Here is a 26416-nt window from a genome sequence, read left to right as displayed (position 1 = left end):
CAACGGGGTTCACAGTCTTTACTGGAAATTATAATAAAGCTCGGAAGGGGCGGCCCAAGCTGTGTGTGTGCGTCAAGCGGAGGCAGGCAGGCAGGTCTCGGGCAGGCGCTTCCCCGCCGGCTCGAGCATCGCCTCTCCGAGAGAGGGCGAGGAGGAGAGAAACGGACTTTCTCGGTCGAGGAACGGACTTTCTCGGTCGAGGGGCAGCTGAGTGTCCAAGCGAAGAAACGGGAGGCTCGCTCACTCGCTCCCGGAGTCCTCCGGGCGATCCCGGAAGGTAGGGATGAGGGTGTTGTGGCAGGTGCGTTGGTACTCGCTCTACTGGAGGAAACGGAGGGTCATCAGTGCTTGGAGCCTCCCCCCGCCCCCCAACTGAGCTTGTGCCCCTTTAGCCCCGGGGTGCCCCAACCAGGCCAGGCCTTGTCCTCTCGCGTGACCGGTGTGCCTGCCAGGCTTCCGGAACAGCCAGGTCCACCTTCTGGCCCTCCCCCCCCCACCCATCAGCTGTTTCTGCCCTTCCCACCCGCAGCTTCCTTCAGGCCCCTCCTGATCTCCTTTGCCTTCGTGGGGCCCTTCTCCTCCACAGCTTCCCCCCAGATCTGGCCTCACCTTCTTGAAAGGGGAGCTCTCCCCTTCACCGCTGGAATCTGCCACAATGTCTTCACTTTCGCCTGCTAAGAGAACGGCAGAGTTGGGGGTGGGGGGCGCTTGGCCTGGCTGGATCGGCTGTCCCCCCAAGCCGCATCTCCCCCAGGGGGCGGGATCCAGGGTGATTTAGGACCCTGAGGGATACCAAAGTCTTTTTCCTGTCCTTCTGGGGAGGAAACCTTTGAGAGATGCCAGGTGGAGCTTCGGGAGGGGAGGGCTGAGGGGGAATGCAGGATCTGCCCTCGCCACTTAGGCTCCGCCCTCAACATTACTCCTCAAGTGCCTGGCTGTGAAACCCCATGCCCTTTCTGATTGGATCTGGGAGACCCGGGTTCGATTCCGCACAGCCAGGGAAGCTTGCTGCGAGTGACCTTTGGCCAGTCACCCGCTCCTGGCCTTAGCCTACTTCACAGGGTTGCGGTGAGGATAACACGGAGGAGAGAGCAATGCTAATCCCCTGGGTTCCGTGCTAGGGAGACAGGCAAGGTGTAAATGAAGGAAATAAACAGGGCTTTTATTGTTGCAGGAACTCCTTTGCTTATTAAGCCACACCTCCCTGATGTAGCCAATCCTCCTGGAGCTTACAGTAGGCCCCGTACTAAGAGCCCTGTAAGCTCTTGGAGGATTGGCTACATCAGGGAGATGTGGCCTCCTATGCAAAAGAGCTCTTGCTAGAATTCCACCCCTGGGCCACGCCCCCTGATGTAGCCAATCCTCCTGGAGCTTATAGTAGGCCCTGTAAGAGCTCAAGAGCTCTGTAAGCTCTTGGAGGATTGGCTACATCACGGAGGTGTGGCCTCATATGCAAAGGAACTCCTGCTACAAAAAAAAAGGCCTTGGGAATAAATGAACAAATAAAGTGCCCAGAACTAGCTCCCCTTGACAATCCGTCTCCCTTCACCTGCTTGCTAGAAAGAAGACAGTTTTGAGGAAAGAGAACAGCCAAACAGAGACACAGGGGGGTGGGTGGGGGAGAAGTGGCTGCTGCGCTAAGAAGAGGGGCTGATCCACATGCTAGGAAAGACGCTCCGAACAGACTTCCCTGCAAAATGCTGGGGCCAGCCGCTCCCCAATGCTGTGCAAACCTCAGCCTGACAGGGTCATCGTGAGAATAAAAAAAGAGGAGAGGAGAATGATGTCAGCTGTTTCGGGTCGCCAATCAGTGTTCCCACTAAGCTGAGTTAAGTGTGAGCCAGCTTGCAGGGTTTTTTTAAGCCTCCGGCTCACACCTTTTTGTCTTCGCTCAGGAAAAATGGCCCCGGAGCAAGGTAGTTTAGGCAGCTGCTCCTAACTTTAATGCCAGTAGTTCACGAAGTAGATTTTTTGCTCACATGACCTTCCACAGCTTAGAGGGAGTATTGATCCCCATAGGGGAGAAAGGCAGGGTATACCTGAATTAAACAGCTGGGGGGGGGGGCGGGAACCCAGTAATGGTCAGCGTAACGGCATAATTCTATACAGCAGGGGTGGCCAACGGTAGCTCTCCAGATTTTTTTTTTGTCTACAACTCCCATCAGCCCCAGCCAACATGGCCGATGACTGAGGCTGATGGGAGTTGTAGGCAAAGAAAACTGGAGAGCTGCCATTGGCCACTCCTGCTATAAAATAAATAAATGGGAGCAGCTGCTACCCCTCCCATGCCATTGCGAGGGTCCACGAACCAGCTGATCGGTAGAGTCCAAATCCCGCAGGAGGGGGAGCAGGAGTAGTCCCCAGCCTCCTGCATGTTTTCAAAGGCCTCCTCCCCCCCACGGCCCCTAGCTACAGGGCGGCTTCTATAACACAGAAGTTACAGAACCTACCTGTCTCCTGGATGCCCGGCAACAGGGAGCTGGTGTGGTTCCCCGGGGAATTCCTGAAATTGGAAGAGAAGATGATTTTGGATTTATATCCCCCTCCCCCATACTCTAAATCTCAGAGTCTCAGAGCGGTCACAATCTCCTTTACCTTCCCCCCATCCCCCCACAACAAACACCCTGTGAGGTAGGAGGGGCTAAGAGAGCTCTTACAGCAGCTGCCCTTTCAAGGACAGCTTCTATGAAAGCGATGGCTGACCCAAGGCCATCTCAGCAGCTGCAAGTGGAGGAGGGGGGAATCAAACCCGGTTCTCCCAGATAAGAGTCCGTGCACTTAACCACTTAGCAAGAGCTCTGGCTGACCCAAGGCCATTCCAGCAGCTGCAAGTGGAGGAGTGGGGAATCAAACCCGGTTCTTCCAGATAAGAGTCTGTGCACTTAACCACTTAGCAAGAGCTATGGCTGACCCAAAGCCATTCCAGCAGCTGTAAGTGGAGGAGTGGGGAATCCAACCCGGTTCTCCCCGATAAGAGTCCGCGCACTTAACCACTTAGCAAGAGCTATGGCTGACCCAAGACCATCCCAGCAGCTGCAAGTGGAAGAGTGGGGAATCAAACCCGGTTCTCCCTGATAAGAGTCCGCGCACTTAACCACTTAACAAGAGCTCTGGCTGATCCAAGGCCATTCCAGCAGCTGCAAGTGGAGGAGTGGGGAATCAAACCCGGTTCTCCCCGATAAGAGTCCGCGCACTTAACCACTTAGCAAGAGCTCTGGCTGACCCAAGGCCATCCCAGCAGCTGCAAGTGGAGGAGTGGGAAATCAAACCCGGTTCTCCCAGATAAGAGTCCACACACTTCAGCACTACACCAAACCAGGTCTCAGGTTTTTGTCTGAGGGGAGGGGGATTTAAAGGGTTAAGAGAGGCTGCAGTGAGCAGGATTAGTGCAGCAGCGGGAGTGGGCAGAGAAGGCAGGGCTGGGAGATGCTTACAGTTCCGGAGCAGAGGGCGGGCAGCTCCTCTTTCTTCTGCTCCTCCGCAGGTTCATGGGTTGCCTGCTGGCCTCGGATGTCTCCGGTGGCTGCTGCTGCTGCTGCTGGTCCTCACTCTGGCACGAGGGTCTGGACTGACCGGGAGAGCTCGGAGGGGCAGGGAACTCTGGGGAAAAGAAACATGTTGCTGGTGGTTGTGAGGGCCTGGAAGGGACTGAATTGGGGAGAGGGGGGGAGATGGAATGATTGGTGGCTCTCGCTGCAGCCCCCGCGTACCCACCTGTGGTCTGGTAGCCCATGTCTGAGAGGTATCTGGAGAGGATGGTGGGATCGGGAGAAGACTGGCTGAGATCCGGCGTGTGAGCTGCCTTCAGCAACTGGAGAGGGAAACGCAGAATTGGGGCTTTTCCAGACTTTGTCGGGGCAGGTCTTTAGCTTGGAGAAACGGTGACCGAGGGGTGACCGGATAGAGTTGTACAAGATTGTGCACGGGATAGAGAAGGTAGAAAAAGAAGCTTTTCTCCCTTTCTCACAATACGAGAACTCGTGGGCACGCCATGAAATTGCTGAGCGGTCGGGTTAGAACGGATAAAAGGAAGTCCTCCTTCGCCCAACAGGTGATCAACATGTGGAATTCACTGCCACAGAAGGTGGCGGCGGCTACAAGCATCGCCAGCTTCAAGAGGGGATTGGATAAGCATATGGAGCAGCGGTCCCTCAGTGGCTATTAGCCACAGTGGATAGATGGAACTCTCTGTCTGGGGCAGTAATGCTCTGTATTCTTGGTGCTTGAGGGGGGCAACAGTGGGAGGACTTCTAGTGTCCTGGCCCCACTGGTGGACCTCTTGATAGCACCTGGGTTTTTTGGCCACTGTGTGACACAGAGTGTTGAACTGGATGGGCCATTGGCCTGATCCAACAGGGCTTCTCTTATGTTCTTATGTGACACAGAGTGTTGGACTGGAGGGGCCCTTGGCCTGATTCAACATGGCTTCTCTTATGTTCTTATGTCTGGGGCAGTGATGCTTTGTATTCTTGGTGCTTGGAAGGGGCAACAGTGGGAGGGCTTCTAGTGTTCTGGCCCCATTGGTGGACCTGGTGGCACCTGGTTTTTTTTGGCCACTGTTTGACACAGAGTGTTGGACTGGAGGGGCCATTGGCCTGATCCAGCATGGCTTCTCTTATGTTCTTATGTGACACAGAGTGTTGGACTGGATGGGCCACTGGCCTGATCCAACAGGGCTTCTCTTATGTGACACAAGAGTGTTGGACTGAATGGGCCATTGGCCTGATCCAACACGGCTTCCCTTATGTTCTTATATTTGTTCTTAAGTCAGCCATCACCAGAGACAGCGCAAGACAAAACTCTGAAAGAGAAGGCTGTGCTCTAGTTTAGCAGCTGCCTGCTTGGCTTCGGATCCAGGCGGTGAAGGGGGCAAAGGGGACCTCCTCTGGATCTAGAACAGGGGTCCCCAACATGGCCCCCCTGGGAATGCTCGGGAGCTATATATTTTATCGCAAATTTACAGTGGACAATCTGTACTCACGTGCAAACAAATATGCCCATGAAAATATGCTGCGTATGCCCACAGTACATACAGGGGCAGTCGTTTTTTATGCTGGATTTTGTTAAGACCGTCCCGACTCCATGTAAATTGAGTTTGTAAAACTGGTCTTAAAGAACATCACATTCCTTCCAGGGGGAAAAAAAAGCATTGGATTTTCTAATGCTGTATCAGTGTTTCCCCGCATTTCCACTGGAAAAACCGAGGGGGAGGGGAAGAGTCTGGGGGAAAATGGTTTATTTCTGATTTTTTTCCCCCAAGCAGTCACGTCTCAAGAAAGATCAAACTAGATACAAGACAGAGCTGAATTTCAAGCTACGCCCAGAGAGGGAAGGTTGAACTTTTGACTTCAGCTGTAAGAGCTAGTCCTGGGTTAAGGATGTAATTACAGTTCTGTTTCCTTATTTACAGTGTGTTTATGCCACCTTTTCAAAGTCCTTAGCGTTACTACAGGTGACACGCAATTTCCGAAGCCGGAGTCTGAAATCCAGGTTCCGCTTTTTGAACCTTGTCAAAGTCCGTCCTTACCTGACTGCGGCTGAAACTTCTGCATTCTCTTACAAGTCATGCAGTTCTGTGTCTCTAGTTTGACCTTTCTTGGCATTGCTGTTTGGATTTTATGCATACTTTTGTACATACACACAATACGAGTATCTGCAGCGTAGCGGTTAGAGTTTTGGACAACGATCTGGGAGACCTGATTTTAAATCTACCGTTCATCACAGAAGCTGGCTGGGCGGCCTTGGGCTAGTCACACACTTGCAGTCCAACCTACCCCGCAGGGTTGTTGTGAGGATAAAAATGGAGGAAAAGGGAACAATGTCATTCAGTTTGTGTCCCTAACAGGGAGAAAGAGGAGCTATAAATGATGTAAATAATGGGTTACCTTTCATCAGGGCTTTTTTTTGTAGCAGGAACTCCTTCGCCTATTAGGCCACACACCTGTGATGTAGCCAGTCCTCCAAGAGCTTGCAGGGCTCTTCGTACAGGGCCTGCTGTAAACTCCAGAAGGAATGGCTGCATCCAAGAAGAAGAAGAAGAAGATATTGGATTTATATCCCGCCCTCCACTCCGAAGAGTCTCAGAGCGGCTCACAATCTCCTTTCCCTTCCTCCCCCCACAACAGACACCCTGTGAGGTGGGTGGGACTGGAGAGGGCTCTCACAGCAGCTGCCCTTTCAAGGACAACCTCTGCCAGAGTTATGGCTGAGCCAAGGCCACTCCAGCAGGTGCAAGTGGAGGAGTGGGGAATCAAACCCGGTTCTCCCAGATAAGAGTCCGCACACTGATGGAGCAGAGGTCCATCAGTGGCTATTAAGCCACAGTGTGTGTGTGTATATATATATATGTGACACAGAGTGTTGGACTGGATGGGCCATTGGCCTGATCTAACATGGCTTCTCTTATGTTCTTATGTGCACTTAACCACTACACCAAACTGGCTCTCCAGAGTGTGTGGCCTAATATGCAAAGGAGTTCCTGCTGCTGCTGCAAAAAAGCCTTGCATTCCATAGTTCTCAGATTTACACAGGGCTTTTAAGTCTTTTCCCTCCAGGCAGGTAGCTACAGGGAGGCCTATTGGGGCCCTGCCCCGACTTCCTGTTGGGTGCCCCAACTCGGGTGTCCCTGACCTTCCCCTTCCCCCACCGTGGGTGTAAAAGCTGAGAGACTGGGGGCTCCCCCTCCTCCCCGTGAGGAGCAGCTGCTGCTCCCCCAAGACCTTGCAATGGTGTGGAGGGGCAGTGGCGGCCACTTGTTATCCCTCCCGTGTCATTTAGATCACTGGGGAGGGAGGGGACAGCCTCACAGTTCCCAGCTTCCAACCTCTGCTAGCCCCTAGGGCAGGGCTGGCCAATGGTAGCTCTCCAGATGTTTTTTTTGCCTACAACTCCCATCAGCCCCAGCCATCGGTCATGCTGGCTGGGGCTGCTGGGAGTTGTAGGCAAAAAAAACATTTGGAGAGCTCCCGTTGGCCAGCCCTGCCTTAGGTGGTTGTGGGGGGGGGGGCAGAAGGGAAGGTCAGGCGCTGTGGGTCAGAGCCATGATGGCCAGGGGAGAGGAGCTGTTAAGTGTCCCCTGACTTTTTTGCCACCCTGAGCCCGTTTGGGGTGGGTGGGATACAAGTGCAATAAATAAAATAAATTAATTAATATGCCCCCTCCCCAACTTTTAAAATCCTGGCTTTCGGGCCTGTTTCCCTCCCTTTCTGTCTTTCTCCAACCCGTCGACCAGCTGCAAAACCGGAGTATTTTAATTCGCTTTCGGCTATTCAGAGACAGCAATCCCTTCCGCTTGAGTCCATCCAGCCCGGGACCATCCGCTCCACACGGCTGCGTTAATCTGGCTGCGGGTTTTTTTTGTCAGCTCTCCTGTTGCAGATCTTTGTTTCCCGGCATCACCGGGGAACTGACCTTGGGACATGCAAAACGCGAACACTGCCGCTGAGTTACAGCCCGTCCCTGAAGTGCTGCAGACAGCAGGAGAGAAGGCCTAAGAGGGCACGATCAGGGCCCGGGAAACACATCGCTCCCAACTCCTACCTGCTGGAAATGGGGCGCGGGCAGAGTGGTCTCCAGCTGCCACAGGTAATCGTAGAAGAGCTCTTCCACGACGCTCTGGAAGGTTTTCCCGTAGTCGTTTTCCAAGTGCTTCTGCGAGAAAAGAGTCTATTGGCTCACACTGAAAGGTCTACCAAATTTTGCACGGTCTCTTAACGTTCTGCAAGCACGGCCCAGCGTTGCCTGACCCAAACGAAGGAATCAAACAGCTGCCCCCATCCCACCCCCCCCAGCCTGCCCAGAGCTTCCTCTCAGGGTATTCCCCACCCTCACTCCTGCCACACGAACATGGAAAAATGCCTTCTACCAAATCAGACCAGTGGTCCATCAAAATCAGGCTTGTCGCCTTATTTGTTATTATTACATGTTTGATTTATAAACCATCCTCTCCTTAAATGGGGGCTCAGGGGCTTAGCTTACTTCCTCTAAGCTGTGGAGTCTCGTAAGCAAAAATTCTACTTTGTGAGCTACTGGCATTAAAGTGGTGAGCTGCTGTGTACATTGGTTTGCTCTGGGGCCATTTTTCCTGAGTTCAAACAAAAATTCGTGAGCCGCAGGCTAAAAAATCTGTGAGCTAGCTCACATTAATTCAGCTTAGAGGGAACACCGGTTGCAACACCGGGAGATCTAACAGACTTTCACGCTCCCAACATTCCGCTACAAGTTTGGTTGGCCTCTAAACCCAGCTTAGAGGGAAACCTGGTTAAAACAATTAAAACTTCTCTCTTGAACTGGCAGCAGCTCTCCAGGGTGATAGGCAGAAGTCTTTCACATCAGCTACTGTCTGATCCTTTCAGCTGGAGATACCAGGGATTTAAACCTGGGACCTTCTGCGTGCCAAGCAGATATCTTACTGAGCCCTGGCTCTTCACCAGAACACATGAGGCTGTCTTATACAGGAACCATCCCGGTCAGTACAATATACTTAAACTGGCGGCTTCTTTCCAGGGTCTCAGGCAAAGGCCTTTCATTTCACCTACGGCCTGGTCCTTCAACTGGAGATGCCGGGGATTGGACCTGGGACCTTCTGCATGCCAAGCAGAAGCTCTGCCACTGAGCCACAGCCCTTCTCCTTTAGTCTCCCAGTTCTCAGGCTGAGGTCTTTCCCATCCCCTTCTGCCCGATCCTTCAACTGGAGATGCCAGGGATCGAACCTGGGGACTTCTGCCTGCTAAACAGATGCTCTACCATTCAGCCACAGCCCTGTTCATTTCTCAGGCTCAACTTACCTGCACGTAGGTCTCCCGTTGTCTTTGGTCACTCAGCAAACCCAGCACCAGATCCCGGAAGTTCTCCCGGGCCACCCGCACTAATTTCAAATCATGAGTGGTCTGTTGGGACGGAAGAAGCAGGGGGGTAAGCGGGGTGGTGGTGGTGTCAGGGCTTTTTTTTTTTTTTTGCAGCGAAACTCCTTTGTGTATTAGGCCATAAGAACAGCCATGTTGGAGCAGGCCAGTGGCCCATCCAGTCCATCACTTTGTGTCACATAAGAGAAGCCATGTTGGATCAGGCCAAAGGCCCATCCAGTCCAACACTCTGTGTCACATAAGAACATAACAGAAGCCCTGTTGGATCAGGCCATTGGCCCATCCAGTCCTACACTCTGTGTCACATAAGAACATAAGAGAAGCCCTGTTGGATCAGGCCATTGGCCCATCCAGTCCAACACTCTGTGTCACATAAGAACATAAGAGAAGCCCTGTTGGATCAGGCCATTGGCCCATCCAGTCCAACACTCTGTGTCACATAAGAACATAAGAGAAGCCATGTTGGATCAGGCCATTGGCCCATCCAGTCCAACACTCTGTGTCACATAAGGACATAAGAGAAGCCATGTTGGATCAGGTCAATGGTCCATCCAGTCCAACACTCTGTGTCACATAAGAACATAAGAGAAGCCATGTTGGATCAGGTCAATGGTCCATCCAGTCCAACACTCTGTGTCACATAAGAACATAAGAGAAGCCACGTTGGATCAGGCCAGTGGCCCATCCAGTCCAGCACTCTGTGTCACACAGTGGCCAAAAAAATCCCCAAGTGCTATCAGGAGGTTCACAAGTGGGGCTAGAAGCCCTCCCACTTTGCTGCCCCCCGAAGCACCAAGAATACAGAGCATCACTGCCCCAGACAGTTCCAATAAAATGCCGTGGCTAATAGCCGCTGAGGGACCTCTGCTCCATATTTTTATCCAATCCCCTCTGGAAGCTGGCCCGATGTAGCCAGTCCTCCAAGAGCTTGCAGGGCTCTTTGTACAGGGCGTCCTGTAAACTCCAGGAGTACTGGCTACACCAGGGGGGCATGGCCTCCTATGCAAAGGAGTTCCTGCTCCAAAAAAAAAAGCCCTGGGGGGTGGGCAGCTCACAGCAGCAGAGAGGAAGCCGGACGATCAAGACTGCCAGGTACTCACAGCTTTGGGGTGGGGTGGCGGCTCTCGCTCTGGAAAGTATCTGTCAACAGCGCTGTAGATTTTGCCATCCGCCTCTTCCTCCCGCAGCATGTTCATTATTACCTGAGCAAAGGAGAGCGGCTGAGAAGCAAAGCACCGCGGGAGAATCGCTCGAAGCCGGGCGAGATCTCACCCAGGATTTCCTCTCCAGCCTGGCGTTAAAAGCGGCACAGCCAGACAGGCCGCCTCCCGCCTCACCTGGGCCTGGAGGCCAAGACGCAACTTGGCCAGGTGCCGGTAGTGAACCAAGTCAGGGGCCGCGTCCTCCACGGCCTCCAAGAGAGCCAACACGCAGGAGAAGTCCTGGATCCGGTGCTCCCGGACCGTGTGCCACGCGGCGGCGGCTACCAGCCGCAGGGCCATGTAGGGATCGAGAGCCGCTGCCTCCTCCACGCCCGCCGTGTTGGCGGCCATTGCCTGAGAGGAGAAAACAAGAGCGGTGGTTGGGGGTCAGCGTTAACCCCGCTGTTCCCTGCCCTCCCCCATTTAAAACAGGGGTCCCCCTCTTCGTGCCTTGTTTCCTAAAGCCTCTGCCCTCAAGCCCCACCCCCTCAGCCAGGCCCCGCCCCTTTGACTCCCCTTCTCCTTTCCCCAACACAGCTGCTTCTCCCTTCACAAGCATGTGGGGGCGGGGGACGTTTGAGTCCAGTTGGCACCTTGGAGAACAACCCGGTTTAATTTTGGGTATAAGATTTGGTGTGCTTCTTCAGATACAAACAATGGAATAAAACCTCCTCGTATCTTACTTATAAAAAAACCCAGAAGAAAAAACAAGAGAAGACGGGGTGGGATGGTGGCTCAGTGGGAGAGCATCTGCTTGGGAAGCAGAAGGTCCCAGGTTCAATCCCCAGCATCTCCAACTAAAAAGGGTCCAGGCAAGTAGGCATGAAAAACCTCAGCTTGAGACCCTGGAGAGCCACTGCTGGTCAGGGGAGGGACGGTGGCTCAGGGGTAGAGCATCTGCTTGGGAAGCAGAAGGTCCCAGGTTCATATATATATATGTTCTCCAGTCTCTTCTAGGGGAGGGATGGTGGCTAAGTGGCAAAGCATCTGCTTGGTAAGCAGAAGGTCCCAGGTTCAATCCCCGGCATCTCCAACTAAAAAGGGTCCAGGCAAGTAGGCATGAAAAACCTCAGCTTGAGACCCTGGAGAGCCACTGCTGGTCAGGGGAGGGACGGTGGCTCAGGGGTAGAGCATCTGCTTGGGAAGCAGAAGGTCCCAGGTTCATATATATATATATGTTCTCCAGTCTCTTCTAGGGGAGGAACGGTGGCTAAGTGGCAAAGCATCTGCTTGGTAAGCAGAAGGTCCCAGGTTCAATCCCCGGCATCTCCAACTAAAAAGGGTCCAGGCAAGTAGGTGTGAAAAACCTCAGCTTGAGACCCTGGAGAGCTGCTGCCAGTCTGAGTAGACAATACTGACTCTGATGGACTGAGGGTCTGATTCAGTAGAAGGCAGCTTCATGTGTTCATATATGTTCAGGGGTGGCGAAACTGTGGCTCAGAAGCCACATGTGGCTCTTTCGCACATATTGTGTGGCTCTCGAAGCCTCCACTGCCCCATCAGCTGGGTTAAGAGACAGCATTTGTCTTTTTAAAATCACTTCTCCCAGCCAAGCCAACTGGTAGCTCAGAGAATGCATTTAAAGCTGCTTTCCTTCCACCTCTCCCCCCTCCTCCCCCCCCACCAAAACTCTTATTTGCCTTCTTTCCTTCCTGTCTTGCGGCTCTCAAACATCTGAAGTTTATTCTATGTGGCTCTTCCATTCTGGGATAGCACAGGGGTGGCCGAGGGTAGCTCTCCAGTTTCCTTTGCCTACAACTCCCATCAGCCCCAGCCATTGGCCATGCTGGCTGGGGCTGATGGGAGTTGTAGGCAAAAAAAACCACATCTGGAGAGCTACCGTCGCCCACCCCTGGTAGCAGAACAAGAGCTTTTAATAGGAACCTCAATGGCTGCAAAGGAGCGCCGCAAGTGGCATTAACCCCTCTCTCCCCGTCCTCTTTCTCAGCCCCTGCAGTTGCCAATCTCCAGGCGGGGGCTGGAGATCTCCCAGAATCACAAACGACCTCTAACCTACGGAGCCCTTTGAGGAAGCGGGTGCACCCTGTGGCATTATATCCCCTGCTGAGTCCCCGCCCTCCCTAGACTCCACCCCCAAATCTCCAGGAATCCCCGTACCTGGAGGTGGCAACCCTACCAGTTGCTACCGGCAACCGTTGCTCGGGGCAACCCGCCCGCCCTCCCTCACGTTTCGCTGCCGCCCTTCCCTCCTCTTCGTTGCTCCCCCGAAAGCGCTTCCAATTGCCTCGGACGTCCCTCGTCTAGACCCGGCGCCTTCAACAACCAGCACCGCAAGCGGTTGTTTTATTTACGATGGAACTTCCGGTGGGTTGCTAGGGGGATGCGCGTGATGTCATCGCGCTTTCGTCACTTCCGCCTGCCGCGATGAAGGCGCCTCGAACGCTTGCCTTCTTGAAAAAGAAGGGCAGCGGCCTCTGGTGGCGATATTGGGGACTGCACCCACACACACGGGTGGGTTGGAGGTTCTCGGAATTTCATTGGGTGCAGACTAAGGTTGCAAAGTAGGAATAGCTGGGGACTTTGGGGGCGGAGCCAGGAGCAAGGTTGTGACAAACAGAACTGAACTCCAAAGGGAGTCCTGGCCATCGCATTGGAAGGGACTGCTCACCTTTTAAATGCCTTCCCTCCAATGGAAATAATGAAGGATAGGGGCACCTTCTTTGGGGGCTCATAGAATTGGACCCTGGGACTCTTGAGAGTCCCTTGGACTGCAAGAAGATCCAATCAGCCAGTCCTAAGGGAAATCAACCCAGACTGTTCCCTGGAAGGTCAGATGCTGAAGCTGAAGCTCAAATCCTTTGGCCACCAAATGAGAAGGGAGCACTCCTTGGAAAAGACCCTGATGCTGGGAAAGACAGAAGGCAAAAGAAGAAGGGGACGGCAAAAGATGAGATGACTGGACAGTGTTACATCAGTAACAAACACGAATTTGAGCAGACTTCGGAGGATGGTGGAAGACGGGAGGGCCTGGCGTGACTTAGTCCAGGGGGTCGCAAAGAGTCGGACTTGACTGTGCGACTGAACAACAACAACAAAGAATTGGACCCACTGGTCCAATTTTCTTGAAAGTTGAAGAGTATTTTGGGGGAGGCACTGAATGCTATGCTGAAAATTTGGTGCCCCTATCTCAGATAACAGCCCCTCCAGAGTCCCGATACCCACGGATCAGTTTTCTATTATTCCCTATGGGAATCGGTCTCCATAGGGAACAATGGAGTGCCCAGCAGACATTTCCCTCCCCCCACTTGCTGATGACCCTGAAGCGGGAGGGGGAGGGCCTCCAAATTGGGGGATCCCCTGCCCTACCTGTGGGATTGGCAACGCTAGTGCAGAGTGCAGGTCACTTGTGGCCTGCGTGAGCGAGAGAACGCTGTTGCCACTTTTTTGTTTGTTTCTGTGTGTGTACATGTGAGTGTGCGTGTGCATCTGGGAGTTATGGAGACCTCTGGTGACTGACCCCTACTGGGGGCCAGGAAGATATCCAGAGAGGTGGCTGAATAAAGCCTGCCCCGGCCTCCCAACTGCTGGTATTCCATGGAGGTCTCCCTCCATCCAAGTACTAGCTAGAATCAACCCTGCTTAGCTTCTGAGAGCTGATGAGAGGGGCTTGCGTGGGCTCTCTGGGTCAGGGCGCAACTGCTACTTTTAAGGGACAATCTGAATAAGGAGGCAGCTTCAGCTGTGGGAGTCATCGGAATGCTTCTCTGAGCGCGTGTTGATTTCACATCGTGAGCGTTGCATCACATCCAAGTTCATCGTAGATCCGGGGTGGCCGGACTGTGGCTCTTTCACACATACTGTGCGGGTCTCGAAGCCCCACCACCCCGTCAGCCGGCTTGAAGGCATTTGTCTCTTTAAATCGCTTCTCCGAGTCAAGCCTGTCAGCAGCGTTTAACGTTGCTTTCTTTCCACCTCTCCCCTTCCCTCCATCTATTGGCCTGCCTCGCGGCTCTCAAATGCTTCATGTCTTGCGGCTCTCAAACATCTGACATGTATTCTGTGCGGCTCCCGCGTTAAGTAAGTTTGGCCACCCCTTTTGTAGATGATCATTCCGCATCGGATGAGCAAATATTTGTGAGAAAACAAGTTTGTGAAAGGCATAAGAGGCCAGGTTGTTGGGGCAGGGACCTCCCATTGCCACAGTAATAGTGTACAGAGTACTAGATGACACTTCAAGTCCAGTGACACCTTTAAGACCCAAGAGTTTTATTCTGGGTATAAGTCTTCTTGTGCATACACACTTCTTCAGATACCTGTGTGCGTGCATACAACAGTTTGGTGTAGTGGTTAAGTGTGTGGATTCTTATCTGGGAGAACCCACTCCTCCACTTGGACCTGCTGGCATGGCCTTGGGTCAGCCATAGCTCTGGCAGAGGTTGTCCTTGAAAGAGCAGCTGCTGGGAGAGCCCTCTCAGCCCCACCCACCTCGCAGGGTGTTTGTTGTGGGGGTGGAAGGGAAAGGAGATTGTGAGCCTCTCTGAGACTCTTCGGAGTGGAGGGCAGGATATAAATCCAATATCTTCATCTACCTTACAGGATGTCTGTTGTGGTGGGGGAGGAAGGTAAAGGAGATTGTGAGCTGCTCTGAGACTCTTCGGAGTGGAGGGCGGGATATAAATCCAATATCTTCATCTACCTCACAGGGTGTCTGTTGTGGGGGAGGAAGGGAAAGGAGATTGTGAGCCGCTCTGAGACTCTTCGGAGTGGAGGGCGGGATATAAATCCAATATCTTCATCTACCTCACAGGGTGTCTGTTGGGGGGGAGGAAGGTAAAGGAGATTGTGAGCCTCTCTGAGACTCTTTGGAGTGGAGGGTGAGATATAAATCCAATATCTTCATGTACCTCACAGGGTGTCTGTTGTGGGGGAGGAAGGTAAAGGAGATTGTGAGCCTCTCTGAGACTCTTCGGAGTGGAGGGCAGGATATAAATCCAATATCTTCATCTACCTTACAGGATGTCTGTTGTGGTGGGGGAGGAAGGTAAAGGAGATTGTGAGCTGCTCTGAGACTCTTCGGAGTGGAGGGCGGGATATAAATCCAGTATCTTCATCTACCTCACAGGGTGTCTGTTGGGGGGGAGGAAGGTAAAGGAGATTGTGAGCCGCTCTGAGACTCTCCGGAGTGGAGGGCAGGATATAAATCCAATATCTTCATCTACCTCACAGGGTGTCTGTTGTGGGGGAGGAAGGGAAAGGAGATTGTGAGCCGCTCTGAGACTCTCCAGAGTGGAGGGCGGGATATAAATCCAATATCATCTTCTTCTTTGTTACACCCAGAATTAAACTTTGTTGGTCTTAAAGGTGCAACTGGACTCTGCCTTTGTTCTTTTGCTTGAAGCGACACAATGACCCTCCTGGATTTAGAATACTAGATGGCCATTTGATGTAGATTTATAACTTGTTCCAGCCCCGATTAGCTAACAACTTGCTTGACTGGATATTTCTCTTCCAAAGTGTCTTTGAAAGCTTTAGCAGCAGCACAAATGACATCCTGCAATACCATTGGAAGTGGGAAATGAACGATCAATTAAACCTGGGACTCGGGTAGCCGCACCTGTTGAATAGCAGACTGTGACCTCAGGATTGATTCAAGGATATACGGTACCATCTGCATCTACCGGCAAGAGGGAGATAAAGACAGCAGGATTTGGTACCTATTATTTGCAGCATCCAGTTTGGATTTTATTTGCAATGGAAGCCTCTGTTTGAGGACTGTGGACTCTTCAAGTTATAGTTATTGGGTTAAGAGCATTTGATGTGAGCCATAATAAGCGGTGCATGAGTAAAAAAATGTAAAGCATTTATTCGAAGTGTGTACTTTACACAGTGTTTTGTTGCTTTCTTATCCGCCTGTACACTGTGTTTTCTGGTTTGCTTAATCCCCAGGTGGGGGCAGGGGATCTCCCGGTTTGGAGGGCCTTCCCTTGCTTCAGGGTCATCAGAAAGCAGTGTGTGTGTGTGGGGGGAGGTAAATGTCTGCTGGGCACTCCATTATTCCCTATGGGGATCCATTGCATTGCAAATAATGAAGAATTGATCCGCGGGTATCTGGGGCTCTGGGGGGCTGTTTTTGAGGTAGAGGCACCAAATTTGCAGCATAGCATCTGGCACCTCTCCTCAAAATACCCTCCAAGTTTCAAAAGTATTGGCCCAGGGGGTCCAATTCTATGAGTCCCCAAAGGAGGTGCACCTATCCTTCATTATTTCCAATGGAAGGAAGGCATTGAAAAGGTGTGCCGTCCCTTTAAACGGGATGGCCAGAACTCCCTTTGGAGTTCAATTATGCTGGTCACAACGTTTATCTTGGCTCCACCCCTAATGTCTCCTGGCTCCACCCCCAAAGCCCCCAGATATTTCTTGAATTAGACTGGGCAACCCTAGAACGAAGGTTGGGATTGGCAGTTGATGCAAGACTACATAGTTACATCACAGGAGCTGTAAATTCATGCTTGAGTATTGATTGGAGGAAAGATGTGATGGGTACGAACTACACTGCCCAGAAACCACTATGGCAGACCTATTAGGGTTACCAATGATGGGTTGGGAAATTCCTGGAATTTTGGGGGGAGATTCTTCTTCACCCAAAGGGTGATGAACATGTGGAATTCACTGCCACAGGAGGTGGTGGCGGCTGCAAGCATAGCCAGCTTCAAGAGGGGGTTAGATAAAAATATGGAGCAGAGGTCCATTAGTGGCTATTAGCCACAGTGTGTATATATGTGTATATATTACATATATATAATTTTTTTGGCCACTGTGTGACACAGAGTGTTGGACTGGATGGGCTATTGGCCTGATCCAACATGGCTCCTCTTATGTTCTTATGTGTCACAGAGTGCTGGACTGGATGGGCCTTTGACCTGATCCAACATGGCTTCTCTTATGTTCTTATGTGACACAGAGTGTTGGACTGGATGGGCTATTTGCCTGATCCAACATGGCTTCTCTTATGTTCTTATGTGACACAGAGTGTTGGACTGGATGGGCTATTTGCCTGATCCAACATGGCTTCTCTTATGTTCTTATATGACACAGAGTGTTGGACTGGATGGGCCATTGGCCTGATCCAGCATGGCTTCTCTTATGTTCTTATGTGACACAGAGTGTTGGACTGGATGGGCCTTTGGCCTGATCCAACATGGCTTCTCTTATGTTCTTATGTGACACAGAGTGTTGGACTGGATGGGCCATTGGCCTGATCCAACATGGCTTCTCTTATGTTCTTATTGCCTGGGGAGGTGAGGGAGCTCAGGAGAGTATTATGCCCTGGAATCTACCCATTTTCTCCAGGGGAATAGGTATTTGTTAAACCGTAAATCAGTTGCAACCAACACTCCCTCTAAGCTGCGGAATCTTGTGAGCAAAAATTCTATTTTGTGAGCTACTGGCATCAAAGTGGTGAGCTGCTGCCTACATGAGTTTGCTCTGGGGCCATTTTTCTTGAGCTCAAACAAAAACGTGTGAGCCGGAGGCTAAAAAACGGTGAGCTAGCTCATGCTCACTCAGCTTCAAGGGAACGCTGGTTGCAACTCCAGGAGATCTAACAGACTTTCACGCTCCCAACCCTCCGCTTACAAGTTCGGTTGGCCTTTTAAACTTCAATCCATTCAAAGCCCACGCAACAGGGAAGCAAAACGCGGTCTTGAGTTAAAAACCATTTATTTTCAAATAAATACCTGCATTTGCATGAAAAAAAAAGTATCACAGCATTTTGCTTGGCGTTGTTCGTTTGCTTGTCGTTTCAATGCACAGTGGTCTCTTCTTGTCAATCGCCAGGTTGGGCTGTCGCCCGTACGGCTGTGTGTTCCCTCCTCCCACCCCCCACCCCTTCCCCCTATAACTCCTTTAATAGCTCAGCTTCAGTGCAAGTCAGAGAAGGCCTCGGCTCTTTGAAAAGTGCAAGCGTTTAAATACGTGAGCGAAGGCAATCCGGCAATGGCCGGCCAATATACCCTAACGGTGGCTTTTTTCTTTCTTTCTCCATTTCATCCCAGTGTGTGCATTTCTTAATGGCCATCCTTGAAAACCCCCAGCCTAACCTATACAAATTTGCCTCCCCAAAGCTTCTTGAGGAAGACCGGTCCCGTTTCGTGTACAGGAGGGGTGAATTCCAGTCGATCCGGTAGGGACAGACTTAGAAGACTAGGCTCAGGGGTGGCTCGTTTGTGTTCACCTCAGAAGGGCTTAAAAAAACAAAACAGCAAAGCTATTGTTGAAGAAGAAGAAATTGGATTTATATCCCGCCCTCCACTCCGAAGAGTCTCTGAAGAGCGGCTCACAATCTCCTTTCCCTCCCTCCCCCACAACAGACACCCTGTGTGGTGGGTGGGGCTGGAGAGGGCTCTCACAGCAGCTGCCCTTTCGAGGACAACCTCTGCCAGAGCTATGGCTGAACCAAGGCCATGCTAGCGGGTGCAAGTGGAGGAGTGGGGAATCAAACCCTGTTCTCCCAGATAAGAGTCCGCGCACTTCACCACTACACCAAACTGGCTCTCCCAAAGTGGGCCTTGTCGAGCTGCCTGTTATCTGTGGGGAGCAGAACCGAGCATGCCGGGGGTTGGAAGGGGGTGGAAAGGATGGAGTGCAACCAGGGCCAAAGGTTTTGGGGACTCTTGACAGCCGGAAGGTGAGAAAACAGGACAGGACAGATGCTTCGAACCAGGCAGGGATGGGGGGAAAGCAGCAAGCGAACGCAAAGGGAGGACTGGTGCCAATGGACTTGGGGCAGAACGGGTGGTTCTTTATGGGAACCGAAGGGGTGAATTACAGTTATACTGTGTGGCACAGGCAGGTGAATACATACAGCAAGGGAGATGAGGGTGTGTGTGTGTGTTCGGGTGGGTAGCAAGCTGGTGGGCAAGACAGCCTCAGGGCTAAGGTAAATAAGGCAGAAAGGGAGGCAGTAGGAGGAGGGTCTTTCTTGGTGGGTGCGCAGGGACTGGGCCACTCCAGTTGCCCCCCGCCCTTTCCCCCACTGCACCGCTGTGGTTCTGAGGCTCAGGCGGGGACCCCTTCTCCCCCTCCCCACCCCCACCTTGCTCCCATTTCTGCCAGCATCGTAGACAACACAGTACATAACGCCTAGAATCTGGCTCAGACAGGGCGCCCAGTCCGATCCCTTCTGGCAGCAGCTGGCGACCCACGGGCATTGGGGGACCCGCGGGCCGGGGAGCCGCGTGCCGGAGAGGCACGGGTGTTTGCGGGGCTGCTCCGGTTGGTGGGCTGCCTTCCTGGAGAGTCTCGGGAAAGGCCAGGAGATGCCCGAGCGGGGACGGGGGAACCAGTCGCCGGGGGGCGCGTGGGTCCTGGGGCCACGTCCATCGTCAGCACTCCGTGGACCTGGGAGAGCTGCGGGCTGTCCAGGCTGGCCACCAGCTGACGACGGCCCGGGCGGAGTGGCGTGAATGTCTGGCGCATCTTCACCGTCTGGTGGGGGCCAATGTCCCTGGGGGGAGAGAAGGGAAGAGAGTCAGGCATCTTCAAAAAGAAGGGAGCCGGAAACAAAGGACGGAAGGAAGGAACGAGGAGGAAGAAGACTGCAGATTTATACCCCACCTTTCTCTCTGATTCAAAGACTCAAAGCGGCTTACAATCTCCTATATGTTCCTCCCCCCACAACAGACACCCTGTGAGGTGAGTGGGGCTGAGAGAGCTCTCACAGCAGCTGCCCTTTCAAGGACAACTCCTATGAAAGCTCTGGCTGACCCAAGGCCATCCAGCAGGTGCAAGTGAAGGAGGGGGGGAATCAAACCCGGTCCTCTGTTAACGGTCCGCACACTTCACCACTACACCACACCACCTCTGAACGCCTCTGGCCTTGAAAACCCCACTGGGTCGCAATAAGGCAGCTGTGGCTAGGTGGCACTTTGCGCACGACCGCGTGGGTGGAAGCGTAACTGCGAAGCGAGACCTTCGGCTTGTGCATTAGACATGAGGTCCACAAATGCAAAAAGTGCAGGGAGAAATTTGTAAGGCGGAAATGCCGTTAGACCGCTGAAGGGGAGGCGGCGTATTCAGGCTTCGACCCAAATTTCTGGGTGGGAAACAGATGGGGATGGGGGCAGCAAGGAATGAGCTGGAGATTTGTGACGACGGGCAGCTGTCGGAAGGTCTACTCACCCCACTGTCATGGTGTTGGGGGTGGAAAGTCCAGACCCCTCCATGTGGAAGACAACGGCAGTCAGCGTGACTGGAAGAGGGTTTTTGAAGACAATCTGGACTTGAGTCTCTTGTCCAACGATGGCTGGGCCCAGTAACTGAGAAAAGAGAGGCAATTTGAGGGCTGTGGCCCGTATGGGGAAGCACAGGAAGAAGTTATACACACACCCCTGGGCTGTGTCCACGCAAACAAAGACACCGTCTTGTATCCTGAGGGGGAATCACATGACCAAACTTTTTGGGCCACACATTTTAAGAGCACCCAACTTTAAAAAGAGGGACCCTGCTTTTCTCCACATCGAGAAAGTCACATCAACTGAAGGCACGCAAGGATGTCTTTTTTCTTGGTTTTCTAGATACGAAGTTGTCCTTTCTGTGATTGGTGGAAGAGCAAATCAGACTCCGGTATCGTTCACAGGAACAGGCAAAAGGAAATCTTAAGTCTCCTGTTTGCTTCTAATTCCTCTCTCTTCTTTCAGGAGTAAACATTTGTGAAGCTGAGATAACTGAGAATCAAAGCTGAGAAACTAGAGAATCCAACCCTTTAGGGTAGGGTTCCTGTTTGCCTTCTTATTTTATTTTATTTTATTTATTTACTTTCGATTTATATGCCGCCCACTCCACAAGCAGACTCTGGGCGGCTAGCAATCATGATAAAACAATGTAACACAATGATAAAAGAATAAAACACATATAAACAATTTAAAACTACATTGGAAAAGGAAAGGAAAGGTCCCGTGTGCAAGCACCAGTCGTTTCTGAATCTGGAGTGACGTTGCTTTCACATTTTCACGGCAGACTTTTTACGGGGTGGTTTGCCATTGCCGTCCCCAGTCTTTTACGCTTTCCCCCCCAGCAAGCTGGGTCCTCATTTTATCGACCTCGGAAGGATGGAAGGCTGAGTCAACCATGGGCCGGCTACCTGAATCCAACTTCCATCGGGATTGAACTCGGGTCGTGAGCAGAGAGTTCAGATCACAGTACTGCTGCTTTACCACTCTGCATCATGGGGCCGCTTAAAAAAAAACTACATTATTAGGTGCTATAAAAAGATTTCATAACAAAGGCGGCTTCTCCATATCTCAGTCCTCTGTTCCTTATAATACTCTATTAGTGGTCTTGCGGGTGATATTGTTCAGCGACATAACAGTGGCAGCCTTCTCCCACGTTAGTTGTTGTGGGCCTGACGGAAGAGTTCGGTTTTACAAGCCCTGCAGAGTCAGGAGAGGGCTCTCGTGGCCTCTGGGAGAGCATTCCATAGCATCGGTGCTGCCACTGAGAAGGCCCTGGCTCGTGTAGAGTTTAGTCTGGCCTCCCTTGGTCCGGGGATGGATAACAGATTTTTGGTGGGAGAATTGCTGTTGGTTGCCTGACAATTGCTCAGCTGATCAGCAGCCAGAAGCTGGGGCCAAAGCAGGGGGGTGGAGTGTGCACAATGATCATCGTGGAAAGGTGAGAAGGAAACTATGAGTCCTCAGCTATTTATCAGTCAGTTCAAACCATAGAACAGAGGTGGCCAATGGTAGCTCTCCAGATCTTTTTTTTGCCTACAACTCCCATCAGCCCCAGCCATTGGCCATGCTCTCCAGATTTTTTTTTTGCCTACAACTCCCATCAGCCCCAGCCATTGGCCATGCTGGCTGGGGCTGATGGGAGTTGTAGGCAAAAAAAAAATCTGGAGAGCGACCGTTGGCCACCCCTGCCATAGAGTTCTCGACAATTCCTAGAGTTACCCAGAAGCGGCAAGGGTGGCTCTAGCAATCACCAGAAAATCTATGGCAATCTCACCATAACGTTTCTGGCAACTGTTAGAGCTACCCTTGTCGCTTCCTGGTAGCTCTAGGAATTCCCTCAGTTCTTGTCACTCTGGTTTCCAGCCCTGCTTTCACTTCCTGAAACGCCGGCATCTGGGCCTACCGTCAGAGTGAGATCCGGAGTGCGCAGACGGAAGGTGTGCTCTTTCGCCAGGACTTGACCCGTTTCGGCCACTTTCCCAGAGATGCTGAGTTTCATGGCTCCCTGGTCCACCAGGTGGGGCTTGTACTCGGCGTACGAAATCAGCATCGGAACCGTCTGGGCTGGAGGGAGACAGAAGCCGGGTTACAGAGATGCCTGGCCTCGTGCAACCAGGCGACAGAAGCAAACGAGTAAAATTTACAAGCGGCTGTAAGCTCACCGTGGGTCTCACTAGGGTTGCCAAGTCCAATTCAAGAAATATCTGGGGTCTTTGGGGGTGGAGGCAGGAGACTTTGGGGGTGGAGCCAGGAGACATTGGGGGCGGAGCCAGGTGTGACGAGCATAATTGAATTCTAAGGGAGTTCTGGCCATCACATTTAAAGGGACCGCACACCTTTTAAAATGTCTTCCTTCCATAGGAAATGAAGGATAGGGGCACCTTCTTTTGGGGCTCATAGAATTGGACCCCCTCGTCCAATCATTTTGAACCCTGGGGGGTACTTTGGGGAGAGGCACTAGATACTATACTGAAAATTCAGTGCCTCTACCTCAAAAAACAGCTCCCCCAGAGCCCCTGAAACCTCAGATCAATTCCCCATTATACCCTATGAGAATCTATCTCCACATAGGGAATAATGAAGTGCTCAGCAGACGTTCTCCCTCCCCCCCCCCATTTCTGGCGACTCTGAAGTGAGTCACGAGTTGCAGCCAGTGCATGTCAAAAGCAAAAGCCTACTCACGAGTTGCAGCCAACTTCTTCCAAGTAACACAGACACCATCCCAAGAGGAAGCCTTTCCAATCGGAGACTGAAGCCTCCGGAGGGGGTGAGTCACATGGTGGCTGTGGGGGCGGGACTTCCCCCGCTGGCCAGCTGACTGGGGGCGGGAAGGAGCCTGGGAAAGTGGAAGAACCCCCGCTGCGACCTGGGGATTGGCAAGCCTAGTTCTCACAACAACAGCACCAACAAAGTGCTTGTGCAAAAAGTCTCCGAAGCTTCAAAGTCCGTAAACCGGGGTGTCAGACTCATTTAGGCTTCCCAACCCCACCCGCCCTGGCGGGGGACCCCCGAATTTGCAGCCTCCTCCTCCCCCGCTCTCCAAAAATCCGGAAGTGGGGGGGGAGAACATGCGTGTAGGCATCATGTAGTTGTAGAGCTCCTGATCCGTTTGTAAAATGTGTGCCTTTAAGGCAGCGCAGGAAACAGGAAGGGCTTCATTGGAAAGGGTCAGTAATAGTTTCCATGGAGAACGGCCCCTCCCTTTCTTTTGCTTTCGTTTTCACAGCAAGTAAAGTTCTGCAGGAGGAATGATCTAGTAAGTATTTGTGCGTGTGAGAGAGGGAGGGGGCAGGGGATTCCCTGGTTAGGAGGCCCTCCCCCCCTTTAGAAAGCGTGGGTGGGGGAGGGAAATGTCTACTGGGCACTCTATTATTCCCTATGGAGAACGATTCCCATAGGGAATAATAGAGAATTGATCCGTGGGTATTGGGGGCTCTGGGGGGGCTATTTTTTGAGGTAGATGCACCAAATTTTTAGTACAGTATCTAGTGCCTCTCCCCAAAATACCCGCCAAGTTTCAAAACGATTGGACCAGGGGGTCCAATTCTATGAGCCCCAAAAGATGGTGCCCCTATCCTTCATTATTTCCTATGGAAGAAAGGCATTTAAAAAGGTGTCCTGTCCCTTTAAATGTGATGGCCAGAACTCCCTTGCTGTTCAATTATGCTTGTCACACCCTTGTTCCTGGCTCCACCCCAATGTCTCCTGGCTTCACCCCCAAAGTCTCCTGGCTCCGCCCCCAAAGTCCCCAGATTTTTCTTTAATTGGACTTGGCAACCCTAGACTCATTTGTTATGAGGGTCGGATCTGACATAAAGGAGACCTTGTCGGGATGGGCCAGGCCATGTGTGTACCTATTTAAGCTGAGGTAGCAGAGATAAACTTTGAAAGGACACAGACAAACCCGAGTAAGTTAAAAAAAACTTAAAACATGCTTAAAACATTAGCGCTTGTTGGTCTCAAAGGTGCTTTCTTAGTATTTCTGCCATGCGATCCAGGGAACTGGGCAAAGGAAGCTCTTTCCTTCCTTCCCCAGGGAACCAGGAGGGGGAGGAGCCTCAGCCAATGGAGAAAATCGTGGTTTTGCTCTGTAGCTCCTGTGCAATTGAGCAGACCTTGTAAAGCAAGCTGAGATGTTGAAGGAAGCAAGAGAGAGGGAGAAGGAAGCAGATGATAGCCAGTTGCTCAGGGGCCCGATATGGCCCCCGGGCTGCATGCTTGACACCCCTGCCATAATATATCCAAATTACGGTGATCAGACATCCCAATATACCCTCTGACGTGGATTGCCAACGTATTCAGCACGTTTCAGTTGTCTTCATTAGGGGGGGTAATAGACAGTCCACCATTGACATCCATTTACGATCCCTGACAGAATAACAAGCACGATCTCCTTCCAATGGAGGACGTTTTGCTTGTTATAACCTGGTTATTTTTCATATGTTTATATCTATTTACACACTTATATAGATGGTTAAGAAGCAGTTTCTAATTTATCACAGACTTTCTCCTTGCTTCAGGAATTGGGGAGGCCCTGTTTTTTGAGGTAGAGGCACCAAATTTTCAGCATAGCATCTAGTGCCTCTCCCCAAAATACCCCCCAAGTTTCAAAAGGATTGGACCAGGGGTCCAATTCTATGAGCCCCCAAAAGAAGGTGCCCCTATCCTTCATTATTTCCTATGGAAGGAAGACATTTAAAAAGGTGTGCGGTCCCTTTGGAGTTCAATTATGCTTGTCACAGCCTTGATCTTGGCTCCACCCCAATGTCTCCTAGCTCCACCCCCAAAGTCTCCTGGCTCCACCCCCAAAGTCTCCTGGCTCCACCCCCAAAGTCCCCAGATATTTCTTGAATTGGACTTGGCAACCCTATTATATAGGGAATAATAGAGTTCCCAGCAGACATTTCCCTCCCCTCCCCCCACTTTCTGACGACCCTGAAGCGGGGGGAGGGCCTCCAAACCGGGGGATCCCCTGCCCCCACCTGGGGCTTGGCAACCCTAAAAGAGACACCACAGTGGGGTTGAAAAGCCTTACTTCCGTTTGCCGGAATCTGGACTTGCCGCTGTTCCTTCTTAAAATGGCTGCCAGTCACGCCCGTGTAATACATGACGGACACGAAGAGGTTGAGCGAGACATCCCGGGGCATGCTGCTCTTGTTCTTCAGGTTGACCCGCAGGGTGATGTCTTGCCCCGTGTAGGCCTCTTGCGTATCCACCGTCATCGAGATGTCCTCTCCCCACTCTTTGTTTTTGTAGATGTGGGCCTTGGTGCCATGTTTGGCAGCCGTTTCCACCGCCTTGCGCTCTTCTTCGGATCCTGGAAAGAAGCCGGAGACAAAGAGAGGGTATTAGAGATGCGTAGCGGTCCATCTGTTGGCAGGCAGGGGAACCAAAAAGGACCCCTCGAGCTGAAGGACCAGATATTATTATTATTATATTATTATTTATTAAATTTATGAATCGCCTCATCCCGGCCAATGCTGGGCTCTAGGCGATGTACAACAAAAAGTGCACGTAAAATCAACAAAACCAGTAATTCAAAACAGTTGCAACCCAATGAACATACTTTATAGCCGGGGTGGCCAAACCTGTGTTTTGTAAGAGCCACATAGAATAAACGTCAGATGTTTTGAGTGCCGCAAGACAGAAACGTCAGATGATTGAGAGCCGCAAGACATAAACGTAAGATGTTTGAGAGCAAGAAGGAAGGAAGGAAGGCAAATAGATGGAGGGAGGGAGAATGAGATGGAAAGAAAGCCACTTTAACTTCGGATCCTGGAAAGAAGCCGGAGACAAAGAGAGGGCATTAGAGATGCGGAGCGGCCCATCTGTTGGCAGGCAGGGGAACCAAAAAGGACCCCTCGAGCTGAAGGACTAGATATTATTATTATTATTATTATATTATTATTTATTAAATTTATGAATCGCCTCATCCCGGCCAATGCTGGGCTCTAGGCGATGTACAACAAAAAGTGCACGTAAAATCAACAAAACCAGTAATTCAAAACAGTTGCAACCCAATGAACATACTTTATAGCCGGGGTGGCCAATCCTGTGTTTTGTAAGAGCCACATAGAATAAACGTCAGATGTTTTGAGCGCCGCAAGACAGAAACTTCAGATGATTGAGAGCCGCAAGACATAAACATAAGATGTTT

At 51.8% G+C, this 26416-nt stretch overlaps 2 protein-coding genes across 5 annotated transcripts in view; both read right to left on the bottom strand.

Moving 5' to 3' along the window:
* Nucleotides 1-3: 3 nt before the first annotated feature.
* TINF2 (TERF1 interacting nuclear factor 2) lies at nt 4-12376 on the bottom strand. Of its 4 annotated transcripts, none has more exons than XM_060255387.1 (10): nt 12185-12376; nt 10202-10420; nt 9965-10066; nt 8787-8888; nt 7540-7650; nt 3715-3811; nt 3435-3600; nt 2451-2503; nt 610-674; nt 4-318 (listed from the first exon to the last, which is right to left on the bottom strand). In XM_060255387.1, exons 2-10 carry the CDS (start codon nt 10415-10417, stop codon nt 241-243), a joined length of 990 nt encoding a protein of 329 aa, XP_060111370.1. In that variant the 5' UTR covers nt 10418-10420; nt 12185-12376; the 3' UTR covers nt 4-240. The 4 variants fall into 4 exon arrangements, with proteins under 4 accessions (XP_060111370.1, XP_060111372.1, XP_060111373.1 ...); XM_060255389.1 differs by having other exon boundaries at nt 4-321; nt 12185-12344; XM_060255390.1 differs by having other exon boundaries at nt 4-321; nt 610-671; nt 12185-12344.
* Nucleotides 12377-17729: 5353 nt separating this feature from the next.
* TGM1 (transglutaminase 1) overlaps nt 17730-26416 on the bottom strand; it is an 87208-nt gene continuing 78521 nt past the window's right edge. Inside the window, exons 12-15 of the mRNA XM_060256310.1 lie at nt 25295-25576; nt 22163-22323; nt 20207-20343; nt 17730-19532 (exon numbers count right to left, since the gene is read on the bottom strand). Of these exons, the coding sequence (XP_060112293.1) occupies nt 19181-19532; nt 20207-20343; nt 22163-22323; nt 25295-25576 (932 nt within the window). The 3' untranslated portion in view covers nt 17730-19180. The remainder of the gene's footprint in view (nt 19533-20206; nt 20344-22162; nt 22324-25294; nt 25577-26416) is intronic.

The sequence above is a fragment of the Heteronotia binoei genome, chromosome 15, assembly GCF_032191835.1.
Source record: "Heteronotia binoei isolate CCM8104 ecotype False Entrance Well chromosome 15, APGP_CSIRO_Hbin_v1, whole genome shotgun sequence".
Taxonomy (NCBI): domain Eukaryota; kingdom Metazoa; phylum Chordata; class Lepidosauria; order Squamata; family Gekkonidae; genus Heteronotia; species Heteronotia binoei.
This window is presented reverse-complemented; position numbering and strand designations above follow the sequence as displayed.

Bases quoted from the DNA above. Each gene is read 5' to 3' on its own strand.
- TINF2 (XM_060255387.1), bottom strand. From the start codon at position 10,417: ATGGCCGCCAACACGGCGGGCGTGGAGGAGGCAGCGGCTCTCGATCCC. The intron at 3,601-3,714 runs GTGGGTACGCGG...TCTTTTCCCCAG, and splicing joins CATGGGCTACCAGACCACAG to AGTTCCCTGCCCCTCCGAGC. The intron at 675-2,450 runs GTAGGTTCTGTA...CCGTTCTCTTAG, and splicing joins GCCGGGCATCCAGGAGACAG to CAGGCGAAAGTGAAGACATT.